The sequence below is a fragment of the Eleutherodactylus coqui genome, chromosome 6, assembly GCF_035609145.1.
Source record: "Eleutherodactylus coqui strain aEleCoq1 chromosome 6, aEleCoq1.hap1, whole genome shotgun sequence".
Lineage (NCBI taxonomy): Eukaryota > Metazoa > Chordata > Amphibia > Anura > Eleutherodactylidae > Eleutherodactylus > Eleutherodactylus coqui.
In genome coordinates this window covers 173,955,955-173,975,123 of record NC_089842.1, presented here as the reverse complement: position 1 = coordinate 173,975,123, position 19,169 = coordinate 173,955,955, and the positions used below count along the sequence as shown (strand labels likewise).

The following is a 19,169-nucleotide window of genomic DNA, read 5'->3' as shown; positions in this document are numbered from 1 at the left end:
TCGGCTGTATAACAGCCAGGCGCTCTGAGCAGAGAACAGCTGGATGCAGAAGACAAGCGGCCCCGCTTCTCTTCTACATCCTCCACTCGGAGCGCAAGGTGATCCCTCAACGTTTGAGCGATCGCCTTGTGCTGTAAAAAGCACACAACGATTATCGCTCAAAAACTGCTCAAAAGATTTTCTTGAGCAATAATCGTTGTGTCTAAACCAGCCTTAAGTGCAATCTGCAGTGTCCATGAACATTGGACAGCACACAAACAGGTATGTTGTCCATTACAAGTTGCGCCCAAAATTTTTTGTACAGCCATCTAAATATGGAGTTATACTAAAATTTTACATTCTGGGCCTTATTTAGTTCTTTAAAAAAAACAACAAAAAAACCACTTTTTTTATTGTAATATAAATCATTTATAGTTGAATAATCTATTCGTATGTAATTTTATCTGTGTGAGGCAGAATTTTTCAAATTTTTATTTTCTTGGTATTTTTGTTAACTTTTTTTTTCTTCAGTATACATAAGTATTTTTGTTTTTCTGTCTCTACAGTGTCCAACACAGGAGCATCAACGTCATCAGCGTCTTCTGAGACTGGAATGAGCCCCTCATCATCTTCTCCCCCACAAAACACACTTGCTCTAGAGTGCAGGTGATATGTGCACTCACTTCCACCTCAGCAGCCTGCTGCCATGGACACTTACTCTCCTCTCCCCCTTTAGTCCAACAACACAAAAGCACTCAACCAGTTTGACATTGCCAAGTAACTTTTTTTTTTTTTCAAAAATTTCCTCTGCTGGATTGCTTTTTTTTAATTTCCATTTCATATTTACTTTTTTTTCTTCTTATGAAATAAGATTGATTTAGGATTAGGAGACTAGCAGTCAGCATACCACAATGGCGTCTTATTTTGTTCGATACGATAAAATGACAAATTTTTTTAGAAAATTGACAAAATGTCTGAATAAAATTTTCTAGGAGCTCCCAGATGAAAGGTATTTTCCCCACCTTTTACCCAATACAAAACGAAAAGCAAGCAAGTGTATAGAATAAACTTCGCCATGTTACTGAAGCTACAATCCTGGCAGCTGCACTTTACGACTAAGCTGCAATTTAGCTCCTGATGTTTTTACGGGCTGTGTATTTTTTTTTTCCGAAGCACTTGCAATGTACAGAACTGCCAAAGTCCAATGTATTCAGCAGAGTGCCCATTTTAAAGCTGTAAGCAAGACAAAATAAATTGTGAAAGGGAATGTAGTAGACTGAAAACTACATGAAGAAAAACAGTCTTCCACTTTTTACAGGAATTTAGAGCACAGAATTATGCAACTATTTTAAATGTTTATTAAATGTTTACAGTGGAATTGTGAATAAGTTTTCAGTGGACTATCTTATCCCTTGACAAATATATTTTGTCTTTTTTTCTATGTAATTTCAGAGTTTTTATTTTGTTACAAAAAGACAAAAATAAAATATATGACAACAGCGAAGTTATTTAACAAGATTTCTAAAGCTGAAATTTTTTTTTGTGTAAAATAAGGTATTATCTTGCAACCTGTTAAATATATTTATTCAGACATTGGATGTTGTATTTTTATGTATTTTTTAAAATATTAATAAAAAAGAAAAAAAAAATTAAGCGAAGGGTCTAGCTTAGCTCTCTCATCCAATACACCTATAGCTCTTGGCCAGGTTTACACAGTGCAAGATGGACGTTGAAGAAGAAAACAAGAGTCTCTTATTTTTCTTTTTATGGCCAGACGTCCAAAAGGATAAAACTTTCCTCTCTGGATGGATATATATATATATATATATATATATATATATATATATATATATATATATATAATTTTAGATCACAGTCAGGAAGCCAGGAGCTCTTCCTACACAGTAGAAAGTCTAATCCTTTTGGACGTCTGAGCCCAGTTTGGGCTTTAAAAGGAAAAATCTACTGTGTGAATCCTGGCTTAACATAATTTACTGCGGTTTGCTTTATGACACTGACATTTTTTTCCGTCTCTTCTACAATGTCGGTCTGTTTCTTTTTCTTCCCCCCTTTCTTATTTATACCTCCCTGCTCCTTTTGTGTTTTCAGGTAGCCCTTCTTTTTTTTGTATATTTAATAAACTGCCAAACTATTTTTTTTTTCTCTCCAACCATTGAAGAATTTGTCTCCAATTGTTGAGATTGCAGCATTACAGCAAAGAAGCGTACACACAAGGACTGTGGTTCATTCCATAGGCTTAATACATTATGTAAATAGTTCTTCCTGAAACCTGTATTTAAGAGTTTTTTTGCATATACATTATGTACAAAAGTGATTTTTTTATCAATTTTTTATTCATGTTTGTACATTAAAAAGGGTTTTTAACCCCTTCTTCTGTGTTTAATATGTGTAGAATAATGTAATTTCTCTAGAGCAATGTTTTTTCAACCATCCAAGCATACCATTGTCTTAGGCATAACCCCACTATTCATATGGTCTGAATATCAATGTATGTGTGATTGGTTTATCATCAATGATTTTTATTATTTTTTTTCCACCTTCATTTTCAGGAGATCAGGCTAACACGCTGAGCCTTTTGATAGTGAGGGAGGCTCAGGCTATGACTGGGTTGTGCAGAGAACAGCGGTTAGGAAAGGTTCTAGATTGTACATCAGAAACTCGTTCACAATAGCTGATCACCTCAGCGAAACACTAAAAATGGGTAATAATTGCTAAAATTGCTTTTTATTTTATTTCTTTTTTTTTTTATTTCTTTTTTTTTTTTTTCCGCATTGTGAACTTTTCTGATTCTTTCCAGCACAGATGATTTACCTTCTCAGCTGTCAGAGGGGGTTATACAGAAAGTACTCCTGTAATATGCACTTTTTCTGTTTTTCTTAAGCAACGCAGAGTTGTGTATGTAAACAGCGCTCACTGAAGAGCATCAATAAAGGCCATGGTTTAAACTTTTTTGCTCCTTTTTGTATGTTTTTTTTTTTCCTTCTTTAAACCAAACCGCACGCATTACAATGTCATTCTGTTACAGAAACATTTTGAAGGAAAATTAAGCGGTGTTTCATTGTATAATAAATAGTTATATAATTCTCTAATATACTTTCTGTATCAATTTCTCACAGTTTACAAGATTTCCGCTTGCTGTCATTCAGAATATGAACCTTCATCGTTTACATCCAGGGGAGTTGCAAGTCTTTCTGGTCATGCATGTGATGAGTTTATCATAAGACACCGCTCTGATAACTGTATTGCAGCAACCTGTGTGTCCTTCACATGACCAGCTCAGGTTTTTATCCACTAGATATGAATAATGAAATTCCTACTGAATGACAGCAGAGATCTTGAAAATCATGAGACAGAAGGTCGAACTTAAATATGCAATGGTAACATTTATTTACTGAAACTAGAATATGCCCTTTAACATTTTCCGATCCACTGTCTGACGTCTAAAGACATTGTGATTGAAGGCTGTACAACTCTGATGTCGGAAGATGTCTGGCAGGGTATTCTTACTGTATATTACTGGCCGCTCTGTTGTCAGGGGCCTCTCTGGCATGTCACATACCACAGTACTGGCTTTAGCCAGCAGATGGCGCCATTGTATAATGGCAGAAAGAGAAAGCCCCCTAGAAAACCCTGAATCCAAAATTGGATTGCAAAGGGTTAAAGGCTTGCCATTTCCAGTTGCCTTCAATACACAGAATTTGCTGGTTTATATATAGTGAAGTTCCCTTAATCCAGTATTGATGATCTGGCACTTGTCTTTCCACGGAGTGATGTGGAATTTCTAGGACCCAAAAGCTAAGCAGGATAAAAACTATTTCAAGACACCTCTGACTACAGCGCCCTACTTTTAGGCTGTTTTCCTTTATCTTTACAACCTCACAAATGGATATAATTTTCGTATGAGAAGTAGGAACCCTTTATCACATTCATGGATGAAAGGAACTGGATACAATATTAGTATATGTCTCATCTTGTTCCCATCTAAGAGTGAGAAAAGGATGGCGCGGACAATTCTTGCTCTGGCAGAGTATCTCCATCCATATATTCATTTTAGTGGCATCATGTAGAACTGATGGACTCAACTAACAAAGGATATCGACTGCTGCCACTAGGGGCCGTGACACTAACAACAAAAAAGTAGGCTCCTTCTATTCAATCTAGACCCAACTTACAGACACTGAGCTAATCGGTTTTTATTTTTTTTGTTAGTAGGATCGTGTTCTACCTAATAGATTTTAGTTTTTTTTTTCCCTTCCAGATCCTGGAAGATGGGGATGACTGGGCTTTTCTGTCCCTTCTCTGACCCCCTCTATGAGAAAAGGACACAGTGTTGTGGAAATCAAGCTGTTTCTCTTTGCGCTTTGGCGGCCAGACTGTGATTGGGAATTGACCACCTCCTGGAGTGCTGCAGAAATGCCCCAAAGACCATCAGGGGCTGTGTGTCCCTTTCCTCCCAGGAATATTCTTTCTGTTGTCTCCTCTATCCCTTCTCTCCTTGTCAGTCTCTTTCAATGCAGTAACCTCTCTGCAATGACTGGTATTGTGGTACTATCACCATGACTATGTGGTTTCATGGCCATTGTGATAGGTGGTTTGATACCCACAGTGAGCTCTGTTCTCACTACTTGTCCATGCTTCATCTGATGTTTTCAGCAGATCTATGTGGACGTCCCCACCCTTCTTGTTTAACCTATATGCAGAATTGATTGTGCAAAATATGAACCTAGACAAATTGGAAACTGGGGTGAGTATAGGTGGCAGAAACATCAACAATCTCCGTTAAGCAGATGATACAATTCTGCATACAGAAGCAAGTCTGAAGCGGCTGATATGGAAGATTAAAGCAAAGTGAAATATGGGCCTCTACCTGAATTTAAAGAAGACAAAAATTATGACAACTGCAAAAAATGGCCAAATTCAAATCAACAGCGAGGCCATAGAGTGTGTACGAGGCTTCATCTTCCTTGGCTCAAAATTTACCAGGATAAAGAATCTATGCCAGAGATAAAACGTAGTATAGCCTTTGGGCGAAGCGCAATGCTAAACATGGACAAAATCTGGAAAAATAGGGATATCTCCATAGCAACTAAATGCGGGATAGTGCAAACCATCGTTTTCCCCACAGCCATGTATGAATATGAAAGCTGGACTGCGAAAAAAGCTGATAGAAGGAGGATCGATGTCTTTGAGCTGTGGTGCTGGCGAAGCTGCTGCATATGCCCTGGACGGCAAGAGTAACCGAGAAGACCTGAATCCTATAAGCTCCGATATATAACTGGAGGCCAAGATGACCAGACTCACGTAATTTGGCCATGTAAGCGAGCACAGTTGCTAGAAAAATGCATAATGCTTGAACAGATCAATGGTAAAAAAAAGACCTAAAGGACTCTATGGCCGATACTGGCATGGTTCTCACACCACTGAAAAAAAGCAGTGCGGGACCGAAAAACATGGAGGGAGGGACCCTTTGGAGTTGCCAAGGGTCGTGAACGACTAAACTGCTAACAACAACAACAAATGTGGAAGTTGTTCCTGTCCTAGTAGCCCAGAACTGGCTTTTTTTTAATTAAATGTATTTTTTATTAAACATTTTCCACCTTTTACATATCTTTAAAGCATTTTTGTATACAACTGGTTTCCCTTCCTCCCCCCCACCCCCCCTGAGGTCTCTCTCTCAACATTTAGTCCTTTGAATGACCAATCTCTGCGTACTCACAGTTCTTCATTATGAACAGTGGTAACAGTTCCTAAAACGAATGTTCATTTTTTTTATATTTTTTTTAAATCTTCGTGTTGCTTGTCTTCTTTTGCTTTCTTTTTCTGTCATCTTTTTTCGTTCAGGGGTAGTTGTTGTTTTTGCTGCTTGCAAGGGGCAGCCATATACCGTAGCCCATTGTTTGGTCTCTCTCTCTCCACTCCATCCTATCCTAACCTACCCCGTTAATCCTTTCCACCAGAACTGGCTTTGATGTCTGTAATACATGGACATTGTAAACCTCATCCTATACTCCCCCAGCACTTTCCAGCTTTACTCTGCTAAATGTATTACTAATAGAGATGAGCGAGCGTACTCGTTAAGGCAAAATACTCGAGCGAGTATTGCCATTTTCGAGTACATGCTCGCTCGGGGGTCGGCAGGGGTGAGCGGTGAGTTGCAGGAGTGAGCATGGGGGGGGGGGGGGGGCGGAGGAAGAGATCTCCCCATACCCCCCCGCGTTTCTCCCCCGCCCGCGGCTGAATCTTTTGGCACGAGCGGGCATGTACTCGAAAATGGCAATACTCGCTCGAGTACTTTGCCTTAACGAGTATGCTCACTCATCTCTAATTACTAATTTTGCAGTCCGATTTACCAGTGGTTTAGCTTTGTATTTTTAAGGCCAGATCAACCATACCAATTATCTAGGCAAAATGTACCCTGTAGTATTTACTGCTATGACTGTAAATCGGTGGTGTGGGGACAGGTAGATCTTCCCCACCGTCTTTCCCTTTCCTTTTTTCAGTCTGCTCCACATGCATGTATAGCCCTTTGTCCCCTGTAGAGTCTGGTCCTTGTCTTCTCCAGCTTCCAAGCTCCATGCATAGTCCTTTTCTTGAAGGTTATAAGCACTGCTCCTCCACTTCCATGGAACCTATACTTCTTAGTTTCCCTCTTTTCTGCGGCTCTCACTCCCAGCTTTTGTTCCTTCCCCAGATCTGCGTTGGGTGCTTTTTTTTTTGTTTGTTTCTTTGTTTAACCTCCCACAGGTTATCTGCATCTTCCATCTCAATAAGATCCGCAGTTCAAGCCGCCCATCGAGAAACATGGGCATCCACAGCAGATTGTTTTCCGGACCAAAAGGTCCACAAAACAAAATTGCGGCATGCTCCATTTCAGTGCGGATCCCGCATGGACTGCTTACATTGAAGGCAATGGAAGCTGTCTTATCCACGGCCTGTCCGCAAATTCCATGGGAAAGCAGGAGTCTAAAAAAAACCTACTGCATGTGTGCGGGGGCGTGCCTGTCGGCGCTTCCCCACACATCTGCAGTAGAGAAAAAAAGAAAACCCGGACTGGTAAGCGGGCTCCTCGGCCACAGGCAGGGTCTGATTCCACTGCAGGCTCCCACATAAGGAATCCGACCTGCCTGTGGACATGAGCCCTAAGAGTTTTCCTTCTCTTGCTCTCATTTGGTAGAGTGGTTGGTCCATGATCTACTTGGAATCTGGGTCTGTTTTCCATCTTTCACCCCTTTTCTTCAGGTGCTCAAGCTCCATCATCACCACTGTGGAGGCAATGATGTAAGAAGATACTGGCTTTAAAAGCAATCGTATCACTTTGGATCTGCTCAGCTCCATGGCCCCTCTTCATAGTTACTATGTAGACAAAAGTATTGGAGCATAAATAAATAGGTGATGAAATTCACTTTTATTCACATTTTTCCAGTATGATGTTGGGCCACCTTTGGCCTTAATAATTTACAGCTAATTGCCATAGATGTGTTGAGGGATTAGCCATCATTCATCCAGGAGCAGTTCAGATAACGTGGGGGATGATGAGTATGTTTGTCGTGTACGGATATGATGTTCTAGTTCATCCCAAAGATGCTTGATGGGATTGAGATTGGGACTTCGGGCAGGCTAAGGTTTGCAGACGGTCTGCTCCTCAAACCCCGACTCAACACTGCGTACTGCATGACATGGTGCTCCATCATGGTGGTAGAGACACAAAGCTGTAAGAAAGTATTGTCATAAGGTAGGTAATGCCACATTGTCCAGAATGTCTGTGTCCACTGGTATTGAGGGTGGACTTCAATTTAACCAATGGCCCTAGTCTTTCCCAGCAGAAATACCCCCACACCATAACAGAACCTGCTCCAAACTTCAGTGGTGGGACGATGGAGTTGTGTACAAACCACTCTCTAGGCAACCACCACACCAAAGCACGTCCATCCTATCAGAAGATGTCATTCTTCTGTCCACAACACTTGCTTCCACTCATTTACAGTCAAAGAATGACGCTCCAAGTACCATTGTAGGCTCCTCTGTATTCACTGCTGTGATGTTGGGCTTGTGTGCAGCCGCTCATCTATGGTAGCCCTTCGCATGCAATTCCCCACGGGTGGTTCTGAAGCTAATTGATGTTCCCACCACCAGACCCCGTTGTCAGCTCTACACCTGCAGACATCCTGATGGTTTCTGTACTGGGATGCCTGTGTCATACTCTGCTTTATACATAACGCCCACACATCCAATTTGCATATCCCCTTCGTGTGACAGCACAGGAATGGTGGGAGTCCTGATACTTTAGTCAATATAGTGTATAGTGGCACCCTTGTTTGTTTTTACCAGTACCTTATGTACATACACTACCGTTCAAAAGTTTGGGGTCACCCAAACAATTTTGTGTTTTCCATGAAAAGTCACACTTATTCACCACCATGCGTTGTGAAATGAATAGAAAATAGAGTCAAGACATTGACAAGGTTAGAAATAATGATTTGTATTTGAAATAACATTGTTTTTACATCAAACTTTGCTTTCGTCAAAGAATCCTCCTTTTGCAGCAATTACAGCATTGCACACCTTTGACATTCTAGCTGTTAATTTGTTGAGGTAAGCTTGTGAAATTGCACCCCACGCTTCTAGAAGCATCTCCCACAAGTTGGATTGGTTGGATAGGCACTTCTGGTGTACCATACGGTCAAGCTGCTCCCACAACAGCTCAATGGGGTTCAGATCTGGTGACTGCGCTGGCCACTCCATTACCGATAGAATACCAGCTGCCTGCTTCTGCTGTAAATAGTTCTTGCACAATTTGGAGGTGTGTTTAGGGTCATTGTCCTGTTGTAGGATGAAATTGGTTCCAATCAAGCGCTGTCCACTGGGTATGGCATGGCGTTGCAAAATGGAGTGATAGCCTTCCTTATTCAGAATCCCTTTTACCCTGTACAAATCTCCCACCTTACCAGCACCAAAGCAACCCCAGACCATCACATTACCTCCACCATGCTTAACAGATGGCGTCAGGCATTCTTCCAGCATCTTTTCATTTGTTCTGCATCTCACAAACGTTCTTCTTTGTGATCCAAACACCTCAAACTTGGATTCATCCGTCCACAACACTTTTTTCCAGTCTTCCTCTGTCCAATGTCTGTGTTCTTTTGCCCATCTTAATCTTTTTCTTTTATTGGCCAGTCTCAGATATGGCTTTTTCTTTGCCACTCTGCCCTGAAGCCCAAAATCCCGCAGCCGCCTCTTCACTGTAGATGTTGACACTGGTGTTTTGCGGGTACTATTTAATGAAGATGCCAGTTGGGTACCTGTGAGGCGTCTGTTTCTCAAACTAGAGACTCTAATGTGCTTATCGTCTTGCTTAGTTGTGCAACGCGGCCTCCCACTTCTTTTTCTACTCTGGTTAGAGCCTGTTTGTGCTGTCCTCTGAAGGGAGTAGTACGCACCGTTGTAGGAAATCTTCAATTTCTTAGCAATTTCTCGCATGGAATAGCCTTCATTTCTAAGAACAAGAATAGACTGTCGAGTTTCAGATGAAAGTTCTCTTTTTCTGGCCATTTTGAGCGTTTAATTGACCCCACAAATGTGATGCTCCAGAAACTCAATCTGCTCACAGGAAGGTCAGTTTTGTAGCTTCTGTAACGAGCTAGACTGTTTTCAGATGTGTGAACATGATTGCACAAGGGTTTTCTAATCATCAATTAGCCTTCTGAGCCAATGAGCAAACACATTGTACCATTAGAACACTGGAGTGATAGTTGCTGGAAATGGGCCTCTATTCACCTTTGTAGATTTTGCACAAAAAACCAGGCATTTGCAGCTAGAATAGTCATTTACCACATTAGCAATATATAGAGTGCATTTGTTTAAAGTTAGGACTAGTTTAAAGTTAGCTTCATTGAAAAGTACAGTGCTTTTCCTTCAAAAATAAGGACATTTCAATGTGACCCCAAACTTTTGAACGGTAGTGTAGGTTCAGATTTTGAATCAGAAGATTTGAGCCAGTATTACATAGGGTGGGAAAAGAGAGATTGTCTATAAAGATGGTAATTGACTGCTTTGCAATATACCATTGTTTTCACCCTTCCCTAGTATGAGGGTTAAAATTCTAAGTACAGCACCAATCAGGCCCACCCCACTTGCCCCGTTGCCGGCCGTAAGAATAGACACCACACAGAGGTCTGGTATAGTTTCTCACACGGGACATGGCTCTCGGCTGACGTCGACGTGCTTTATTACAGATTACATGAGATCTTATACATTCTGCCCCCTCACCACCAAGGGGTGATGGGCTTATAACCATATATGGGAAGTCCGGATTTGCGGACTGAGACAGTGAAAATCATATAACAGTCATTATCTTGATACTGGCGCCTCTGGCTTACGTACAGAAAATCACGTATTCAATTAACTCCAGTGCAAAGAATCACCCACTTAATTCTAAGAAGTCCGGATTTCGGCCTAAGACAGTGAAAGTTATGTACATTTGAACATCTTGATATGGGCTTCTGGGAAAACAGCCAAGTACATGCGTCCTTCATGTCTGGTTCTTCTTTGCTGATACATTTTGTTCAAGCCTGGCAAGGCCTCTTGGGATATCTGATGTAAGGCGACATATACGTTTGTTTTTTTTTTTGGAATTGAATAAAACTTGCATACAGGTATAAAGCATAAAAAACACATATGGCAATATATATATACCCTCACAAACCCCCCTAAAAAACTTAATATGGAGATCAAGCATCAGACTTTGCACTCTTCCTCGGTCGTCTCTCCCTTGCGTCAGGGTTTCTCCACTGCCCGTAAGTCCCTACTCCTAAAAGGGGAGGGATCCCTACCTCACCTCAGAAGGAGGCCATGGATTCCCTGGGCTTATTTCCGGGCATCCATACCCTCTATCTGTACAAGTTAACACCCCACAGGGTGTGCCCTCGCCGGAACCTAAGGTCTTCTGCACTTTCCCTAGGCAAATGGGAAGTCCACTGACAGTCCATCTTATGAGACTAAGGCAGGCGCAGTACTAGTCCATCTCTCCATTCTTTTGGTAACGTACGTGGTTGGCATTATCGGAACTGGCTCTTCATCTTTTTCAAACAAGGGAAATGTTGGCGTCATATTATCCAGTCCCTTACTCATACTCTTTTTGATCAAAGGGAAAATACACATACATGAAATTACATACCCCACCTCTTTCTGCTAAAATCATATCCACGGCCACTCTATTTTGGAACGACATGGATGCAGTGGGCCCTAGCTGGTCAGCTAACCCTTGCAAAAGCATCTCTGGTGTAGTTTACAAACCTCTGCTGATTGTAATAGATATAATTCATCCAATCTACATTATTATTAACAGTGATAAAAGCAAATAAGGACTCAAAACCTGCTTTAAACTGATCTCTAGAATTAAATTCATCTCGCACCCCCCTTGGCACTCCTATTGTATCTATGTGTACATGTGGACCAAAGTTACCACCTTGAGCGTCAATGTCTCTCTTAGCACGATGCGGTGTTGGATTCTCACCCTCAGTGTACTCTTCATATTGCACATTTCATTGTATTAATTTGTTCTGAAACAGGGAGCTAGTGTACAGTAGTCAAAGGTGTGTGTTAGAGGAATTGTACCACATTATAGCATGTAAAGGATATGCAGGATCATTAGTTTTTTCAGTGCGAAGTGTGGATCCAAGTGGGTTTTCCTTCGAGCTTGACTGCAGTTGGGTGAACAACATCTGGTAAGGACATTCAAACCGGGTTTCTCTCTTAAACCTTTTTCACATAGACCCTGTCACCTGGTTTTAGATAGTGACACTCATCTGTAGGACCTGGGAGAAAAGCAGAGACTGCAGAATGCATTATTGACAATTCCTTGGAGAGGCCTATGACAAAATTAACAAGAAAATCATTCACCAAACTCGGATACTGTGGCCTGTATCCTCCTAAGGAAAAAAAAACTAATAGAAGACACTCAATTCAAAATTTTACCATTTTTCTTCAGTGCCTTTTGTATCTACTTTCCCACTACTCCGCGGATGGTAGGGTGTGTGAAAAACCTGGAATATACCCAAAACAGACATGATGTGTTGCATTATTTCACCTGTGAAGTGTGTACCTTTGTTTGACTCAATCACTTCCGGTACCCCATATCTGCGGATTACCTCATTCATGAGCTTCTGTGCGGTTACCTGCTTATTTACTTTGGTAACAGGGTAGGTCTCCAACCTGAAAAGAAATCAACAACAAGCACATATTCATGCTTCCCAACAAGTGGGAGCTGAGTGTAGCCAATTTGCAATCCCTGAAATGGGTAGAGTGGTCTAGGCAAGTGTGATGTGGCAAATTTACTTCTGCCCTGTTGCTTTACGGCAAAGATCATGCAAAATTGGACAAATGATGCAGCAGCTACAGAAAACCAAGGAGCCACCCGTCCTCGTTCAAGCGTCGACATCATTGTTGCTTTGAGAGGTGCGTCTTTTCGTGCATCAGCTGGGCCATCATGGGGCACAGGGACTATGGTGGGCAAGTGCTGTTGACTGTTCACCATACGCCGTCCCTTTTTAGTCCATTTGTCTTTTTCTTAACTGTAAAGTCTTTAGCATATCAAAGTCCAATGTTTTTATCAAAATCCAAGTTTTTATCAAAGTCCAAGTGTAGTCAAAGTCCAAAATTATTGTTAAATTCTTCTTTTCTTCTTTCTTCCACGGCTTGAGGGCCGCTGCTTTTGCTGTGTGGTCTGTGATGGCGTTGCCTCTTGCTTCTCTGGTGTAGGAATTGGTGTGAGCTTTCCACCTTGTCAGGTAGAAGTAGGGTCTCCATGAGAATCTGCACCATTGCATCATTCTTAATTGGCTGTCCTGCTGAGGTAAAAAACTGTCTGGCCTTCCATGTTGGGCCGTAATCATGAGCTATGCCAAATGCATACCGGGAGTCAGTGTAAATGTTTGCCGTCTTACCTGTGGCCACTCTACACGCCTCCGTGAGTGCTTTTAATTCCGCTTCTTGTACTGCGACATGCGGAGACATTCTGCTTTTTAGGACATCTTGTTGTGTAACCACCGTATATCCAGTGTGGAGTCGTCAATCACCCTGGGTACCATCTATAAAAAACAACTCAAAATATGCATTATTAACAAGGGCTTTCAGTAACTTTTTTTTTTTAAACTTAAATTTTCTTGTTGCATCAATGCTAGACAATCAGGCTGATATTTTATTTCAAATAGATCAGAACCTTGTTGCAAAAAATTTAAAAAATTTAAAAATGACTTGCAAAAAAATTTTTAAAATGGCTGATTTGCAATACCTAAAATGGCTGACTTGCAATACCTAGATCACCTATGCCTTCTCCTCCCCCCCTTTAAACCAGGGTACTCAATTGGAACAATAGTAGCCGGGTTTAAGTTATTACAACATTGTAAAAAGATTTGATGGATGCAGATAAGGCCTGTAAGATGTTAGCACCTATAACAGAAACATGAGTTACACCGGGGAAGAATAATCTACAAAACATCTATTAATATTTGAAATGTGATATCCCTTTAAGTGAATTCATTATTAGTCTGTTCCTGCCTGCAGTCTTAGGGCTCAGTCAGACGGGCGTTTATTGCCGCGATTTGCGCATGCGTCCGGCGATTTTTTAAAACCATTGCTTTGCAATGGTATCGGACACATGAGCGCTTTTTATGCGCTCGTCCGATAAATTAGAGAACAGAAATCGCAGATCGCACCTATCTGCGATCTGCGATTCCTGTTCTCTTCTCTATATGCGCTCACTGGGGCCGGCGGCAGCAGCGCCGACCCCAATGAGAACATATAGAAGACAAATCATTCTTCTCTGCCACAGCTGGAACAGCTGTGGCAGAGAAGAACGATGTTTGCCCATTGAATTCAATGGAGCGGCAATACAGCCGCTCCATTGAAAGCAATGGGCTGCCGGCGTGCGCGGGGTTAATTGTCGGGAAGGGGTTAAATATATAACCCCTTTCCTGCAATGCATCCTGAAAAGTGAAAAAATAGAAAAAAAAGGATGTACTCACCTGCTCCCGGCAGCCTGAGATCCCCGCGGGCGTCCTGCAGTGGGTGTGAAGGGGGTGCGACTCAGGCTTGCCCCTGATTGGCTCAGCCTGAGCCAATCAGAGGCTGATCTCAGTCACACCCATTCATGAATTCATGAATGGTGTGACTGAGACTTGCTTCTGATTGGCTCAGCGCTGAGCCAATCAGGGGCAAGCCTGAGTCACACCCCCTTCACACCCACTGCAGGCCGGCCGCCGGGATCTCCAGCTGCCGGGAGCAGGTAAGTACATACATTTTTTTTATTTTTTCACTTTTCAGGATGCATTGCAGGAAAGGGGTTATATATTTAACCCCTTCCCGACAATTCATCCCACACTCGCCCGCAGCGCTTGCATTCAATGGAGCCGCTGTATTGCCGTCTCCATTGAATGCAATGCGCTGGACAGCTCCGGCCCGTTTCTAATGAAACGCGGCTAGGAGCAGATTTTCGGGCGATTTTTGGGCCGATTTTTCGGCGCCGGTCACGCGATTTGCACATGCGCATCCGTCATGCGATGCGCAAATCGCGTGAAAAAACGCCCGTGTGACTAAGGCCTTATCAAAATTTCAGACAGGAGAAAAAAAAACAAAACAGGAAAAAAAAAACTAGCTGCTCAAAATCCTCACCCCCTCCCTCGTGCAAGAGGAGGGATGAAACATTATTACGTACTATTACATCATCTAGCTCCACCCCTTCGATATTGGCTCCGTGCGTCCGTCTTCCCAACTTAATTTAAGGTGTACCAGTCCATGCAGATGCACGGACAAAAAAAGTTTGACAAACATACATACATCAGCTGAAAAACATTGAGGTGAGTGCTTATAAATGTTATAAAGTACATGATTCTATTGAGATGAGATTGTGAATGAGCGCTATTTATGACAAATTATGTGAAAAAGTTTGCTGAGTGACTGAAATATTCTATATTTCTTATCTACTGAAGCTATTATATGCTGTATTAAACACTGAAGTATTTAGTTTCTGTGACCCTGAATTTGGAGTGAGTTCTGAAAGCCCCCACCATTTTAAAACATGTCTTATCTCTCTGCGAATATGAAACACATACTGAATAAGTTTTAGCTTAAACTATTGCCTGCATTTTGAAATCATAATTAACACATATCCTGGGACCTTGCAACATTCATTTTCAACCCCTGTATAAGTAAGAATATACATTAGAAATTACTATATTTCCCTGCCTACTAAGACAGTATAACTAATTAAATTCATTTCAATTCATTGCAAGCAAGCAAAGATATTAACCAAGGTTGTTATTGCATTTTCTCTCTCGCTGTTATCTTCCTGACCTTGGAGACTAAACACAAGCTCACAGCTACATGTCAACAGACTCTTCTCCCCTAAAAGCAAGCTGTTAACTATTTGCACTTACAGTATATATATATATATACACACATATATCCACCTAGTATGGATTATACATATTATCTATTATCTATCTTGTATTATACACATTTTCATCTCTCTTTGCCAACAAATCACATGCATTGTAACTTCCTTATCGATTTTGCCTGCTCCTTCAGCACTTTCTCTCCCCTACCTAACTGCCAATATAACCTTCAATAGACACTCTCCTGACGCCCTCTTGATCACTTACTGTACTTTTCAACATTTCACTTACGGATACTTTCTTAAACAAATAATGTGTACATACTTTCTCTGACTGTCTATCTCTCTCTCTCTCCAGCACTTTCTAGCAAACCTTGATCTTCCAAGGCACCTCTTGGTCCTAAAGACCTCCCTCCCAGACACCATTTTGTAATCTGCCATGCGGGTCGGTGTCACACATTTTCATTAGATTTTTCTTACATTCTACAAATTCATCCACACGGCGGCAGCCCTTGAGGGGCTCTATCTTCTTTAATAAGATCTTACGCATATTAGAACATCAACAATAATAAAAATAATAACACGCTCCATAGAGTGCATCCCTCTGACCCGAATTGTCAGCCCCTTATATATGGCAATACAACCGAAGGCATCTTCTTCTTATGGAACCAGTCCCAAAGAGTACATCCCTCTCCTCAGCTAAACCATCAACAACTAAACTACACTAAAACGGAGGGTTCCTTCGTCAATGGGACCTGTCTTACAGAGTGCTTCCCTCTCCTCTAAACCATTAACGACTAAATAAACTCAAACGGAGGGTGCCTTCGTCTGTGAGACAAAATAAAAAGTAAGAGAAGAAAAAATTCTGCAGATACACCAATCTCCACTATTATTAAAACGTTAAAACTTCAACAACAAATAGACTACAGACTAGTTTCTGGGTGACCGATTGGTGCGCATATCACGGTCAGTGGTCCATGACGGCAAACCCGGAGCCCACACGAGTTACCGTGTAGAACTCTTAACCCAACCTGTCCGGTCACAAACCACAGATAGTCCATCCCGCTGCAAGACTCGCAGTGTAAAACACAACATAAATATATGCTTGTCTTACCTGGAGTTCTAAGTGAGTTGATCAGGCTCGGTTTGCAGCAGGACGGTTTCTCAGTGGCGTGGATCCGGGTGAATTGCGCTGTAAGCTCCTGGTTTTACCGCCGCACGTTCGGGCGCTATTTATGAGGGTTAAAATTCTAAGTACAGCACCAATCAGGCCCACCCCACTTGCCCCGTTGCCGGCCGTAAGAATAGACACCACACAGAGGTCTGGTATAGTTTCTCACACGGGACATGGCTCTCGGCTGACGTCGACGTGCTTTATTACAGATTACATGAGATCTTATACATTCTGCCCCCTCACCACCAAGGGGTGATGGGCTCATAACCATATATGGGCAGTCCGGATTTGCGGACTGAGACAGTGAAAATCATATAACAGTCATTATCTTGATACTGGCGCCTCTGGCTTACGTACAGAAAATCACGTATTCAATTAACTCCAGTGCAAAGAATCACCCACTTAATTCTAAGAAGTCCAGATTTCGGCCTAAGACAGTGAAAGTTATGTACATTTGAACATCTTGATATGGGCTTCTGGGAAAACAGCCAAGTACATGCGTCCTTCATGTCTGGTTCTTCTTTGCTGATACATTTTGTTCAAGCCTGGCAAGGCCTCTTGGGATATCTGATGTAAGGCGACATATAAGTTTTTTGTTTTTTTTGGAATTGAATAAAACTTGCATACAGGTATAAAGCATAAAAAACACATATGGCAATATATATACCCTCACACTAGAATATGTGTACTTGCCGAAAAATCTCCCTCACTGGGGAACAGAACTTCTTCTTGTAATTATAAAGCGATGTTGCAACTTGGCAGAGTTTATTCTGCTATTCTAGTTAACTTACATCTATTATTTTCCAACTTTGGAGCACTAACTGGCCAGCTTTGTGCCTGTAGGTTGGGTATATCCTACATCGAAGCAGCCAACTTTTTGTTTCACACCTGCTAATGGCAGCAGCCCCAAACCATGGTTTCCTGTATCCTATTGTGAAGACTAAAAGATTTTACAGTCGGCACAAAAACTTTTTCCCAATGGTTCCTGGCTGTCATATTAAAGGGGAAAAAAACTCAAACTGCTGCCATGTTGTAAATGAGTGGCTTGCACGCAACTTCTATTGATGTGTCTGCTCCAAATGTCACTAGTGTCCTGCGCTCGAAAATGCGGTAGATCTGGTATAGTAAGGCTGAACATATTCGAAGTGAAGTGACTATTGGAATTCTACAACTTGATAAAAATCAAACCAAGAACTTCATTCTTATAAATGCTGCTGAGAAGCAATAAAATAATGCAGCGTAAGCTGTAAATGTTGGACTATTCACAAACATTACTTGCTATGTTGTAATTTGACCTGTAACTGTAGTCAAAATAATTGCTCTAATTTCAAACCACTGACGCTGGAGCCTGGTTTTACAATTTTCATTGTAAGTGAGTAACACTGTAAACCATTGAATTATGTGCTTGTACTAAGCCTGAGTAAGGCCTGTTTTACATGGTAGCAATAGGAGTGCAATCTATTATCTCTACATCGATTGGAAGACCTGGATATTCCCTCCACCGGGCCTGGATTGGTTGTACACTTTAACAATAATGGTCACGCCAAAAGCTCCTGTATAAAGCAACCCTAACAACACTTGGCCTGAAAAATTGCTAAAATGAGCTATTTTCAGGGATGGTTGTCCTGTCTAAGGACGGGATCCAACAGGGTACTAAGTGAGAAATCGCTCAATAGTTGCTTGGTCTAGTGAGCAAGTTCCCCCTCAGTGTGAAAGTACGGGGGCGATACGTTTTGGGACAACTGTCAGGCACTTATGTGACCAACAGTTGTGCCATATAAAGCCACCCTCAGCTAGAACTCATCGCAGAGTTTCCAATGGAAGTAACCTAAATTATCCAATCTAAATGTATAATCTCCTAAAAACCAAATAAGTGTGCTTACAGCATCTATCCAGGGAAGGAAAAGAAAACATTTTGTCATCTCTGTCATAAATTCCATCATATTTGGCAGTGCACGCCTCTACAGAACCCAGTGCACACTCTTATAAGTCAGTGGTCTTGGATCCAGCGCTGTTTTTTGCTAACAGAAACCAGGCTGCAACTGTGAACAGTGTCACTCTTTGTGTCAGAATACTTTGTTCCAACTACGATGGTGGAACATCGTGACCTCTCCATCTCAGTGTGTGGCACCACCATAACTCCCAGACAGCACGCCCGCTGTCTTAGGGTTGTAGTCAACCCTGATCTCTCATACATCCAAACTCTCACCGGAACATGGCAGCTGCACCTCAAGAACATCGCAAGAATCCGCCGTTTTCTCCTCATGGACACGCTAAAAATGGTCACTGCTGGCCTCATCTTGATTTATTGCAATTGCTGCTGATTGGCCTTCCCCATGCCAGAGTCTTCCCTCTCCAATCCATCCTGCATGTGGCAGCCATTATCTGTCCAGCCGCTACTTGGACTCCTCTGCCAGTCACTGCACTGGCTGCCCGTCAAATATATACAATTCAATTCAATCTCACTACCTTCATCCACAAAGCTCTCCATAGCACCGCGCCGCCCTACATTGTCTTCCTCATCTCAATCCACCACCCAGTCTGGACCCTTAAGCAGTGCCAATGACATCATATTAAGTGCCCCTTTTAATTCGAACCTGTGATTCC

General features: G+C 41.8%; 1 protein-coding gene across 2 annotated transcripts in view; it reads left to right on the top strand.

Moving 5' to 3' along the window:
- Positions 1-2,949, top strand: part of ARID4A (AT-rich interaction domain 4A) — a 97,427-nt gene extending 94,478 nt beyond the window's left edge. For both annotated transcript variants that reach the window (XM_066608240.1, XM_066608241.1), the window contains exon 25: positions 546-2,949. In XM_066608240.1, the coding sequence (XP_066464337.1) occupies positions 546-649 (104 nt within the window). In that variant the 3' untranslated portion in view covers positions 650-2,949. The remainder of the gene's footprint in view (positions 1-545) is intronic.
- The last annotated feature ends 16,220 nt before the right edge of the window (positions 2,950-19,169 follow it).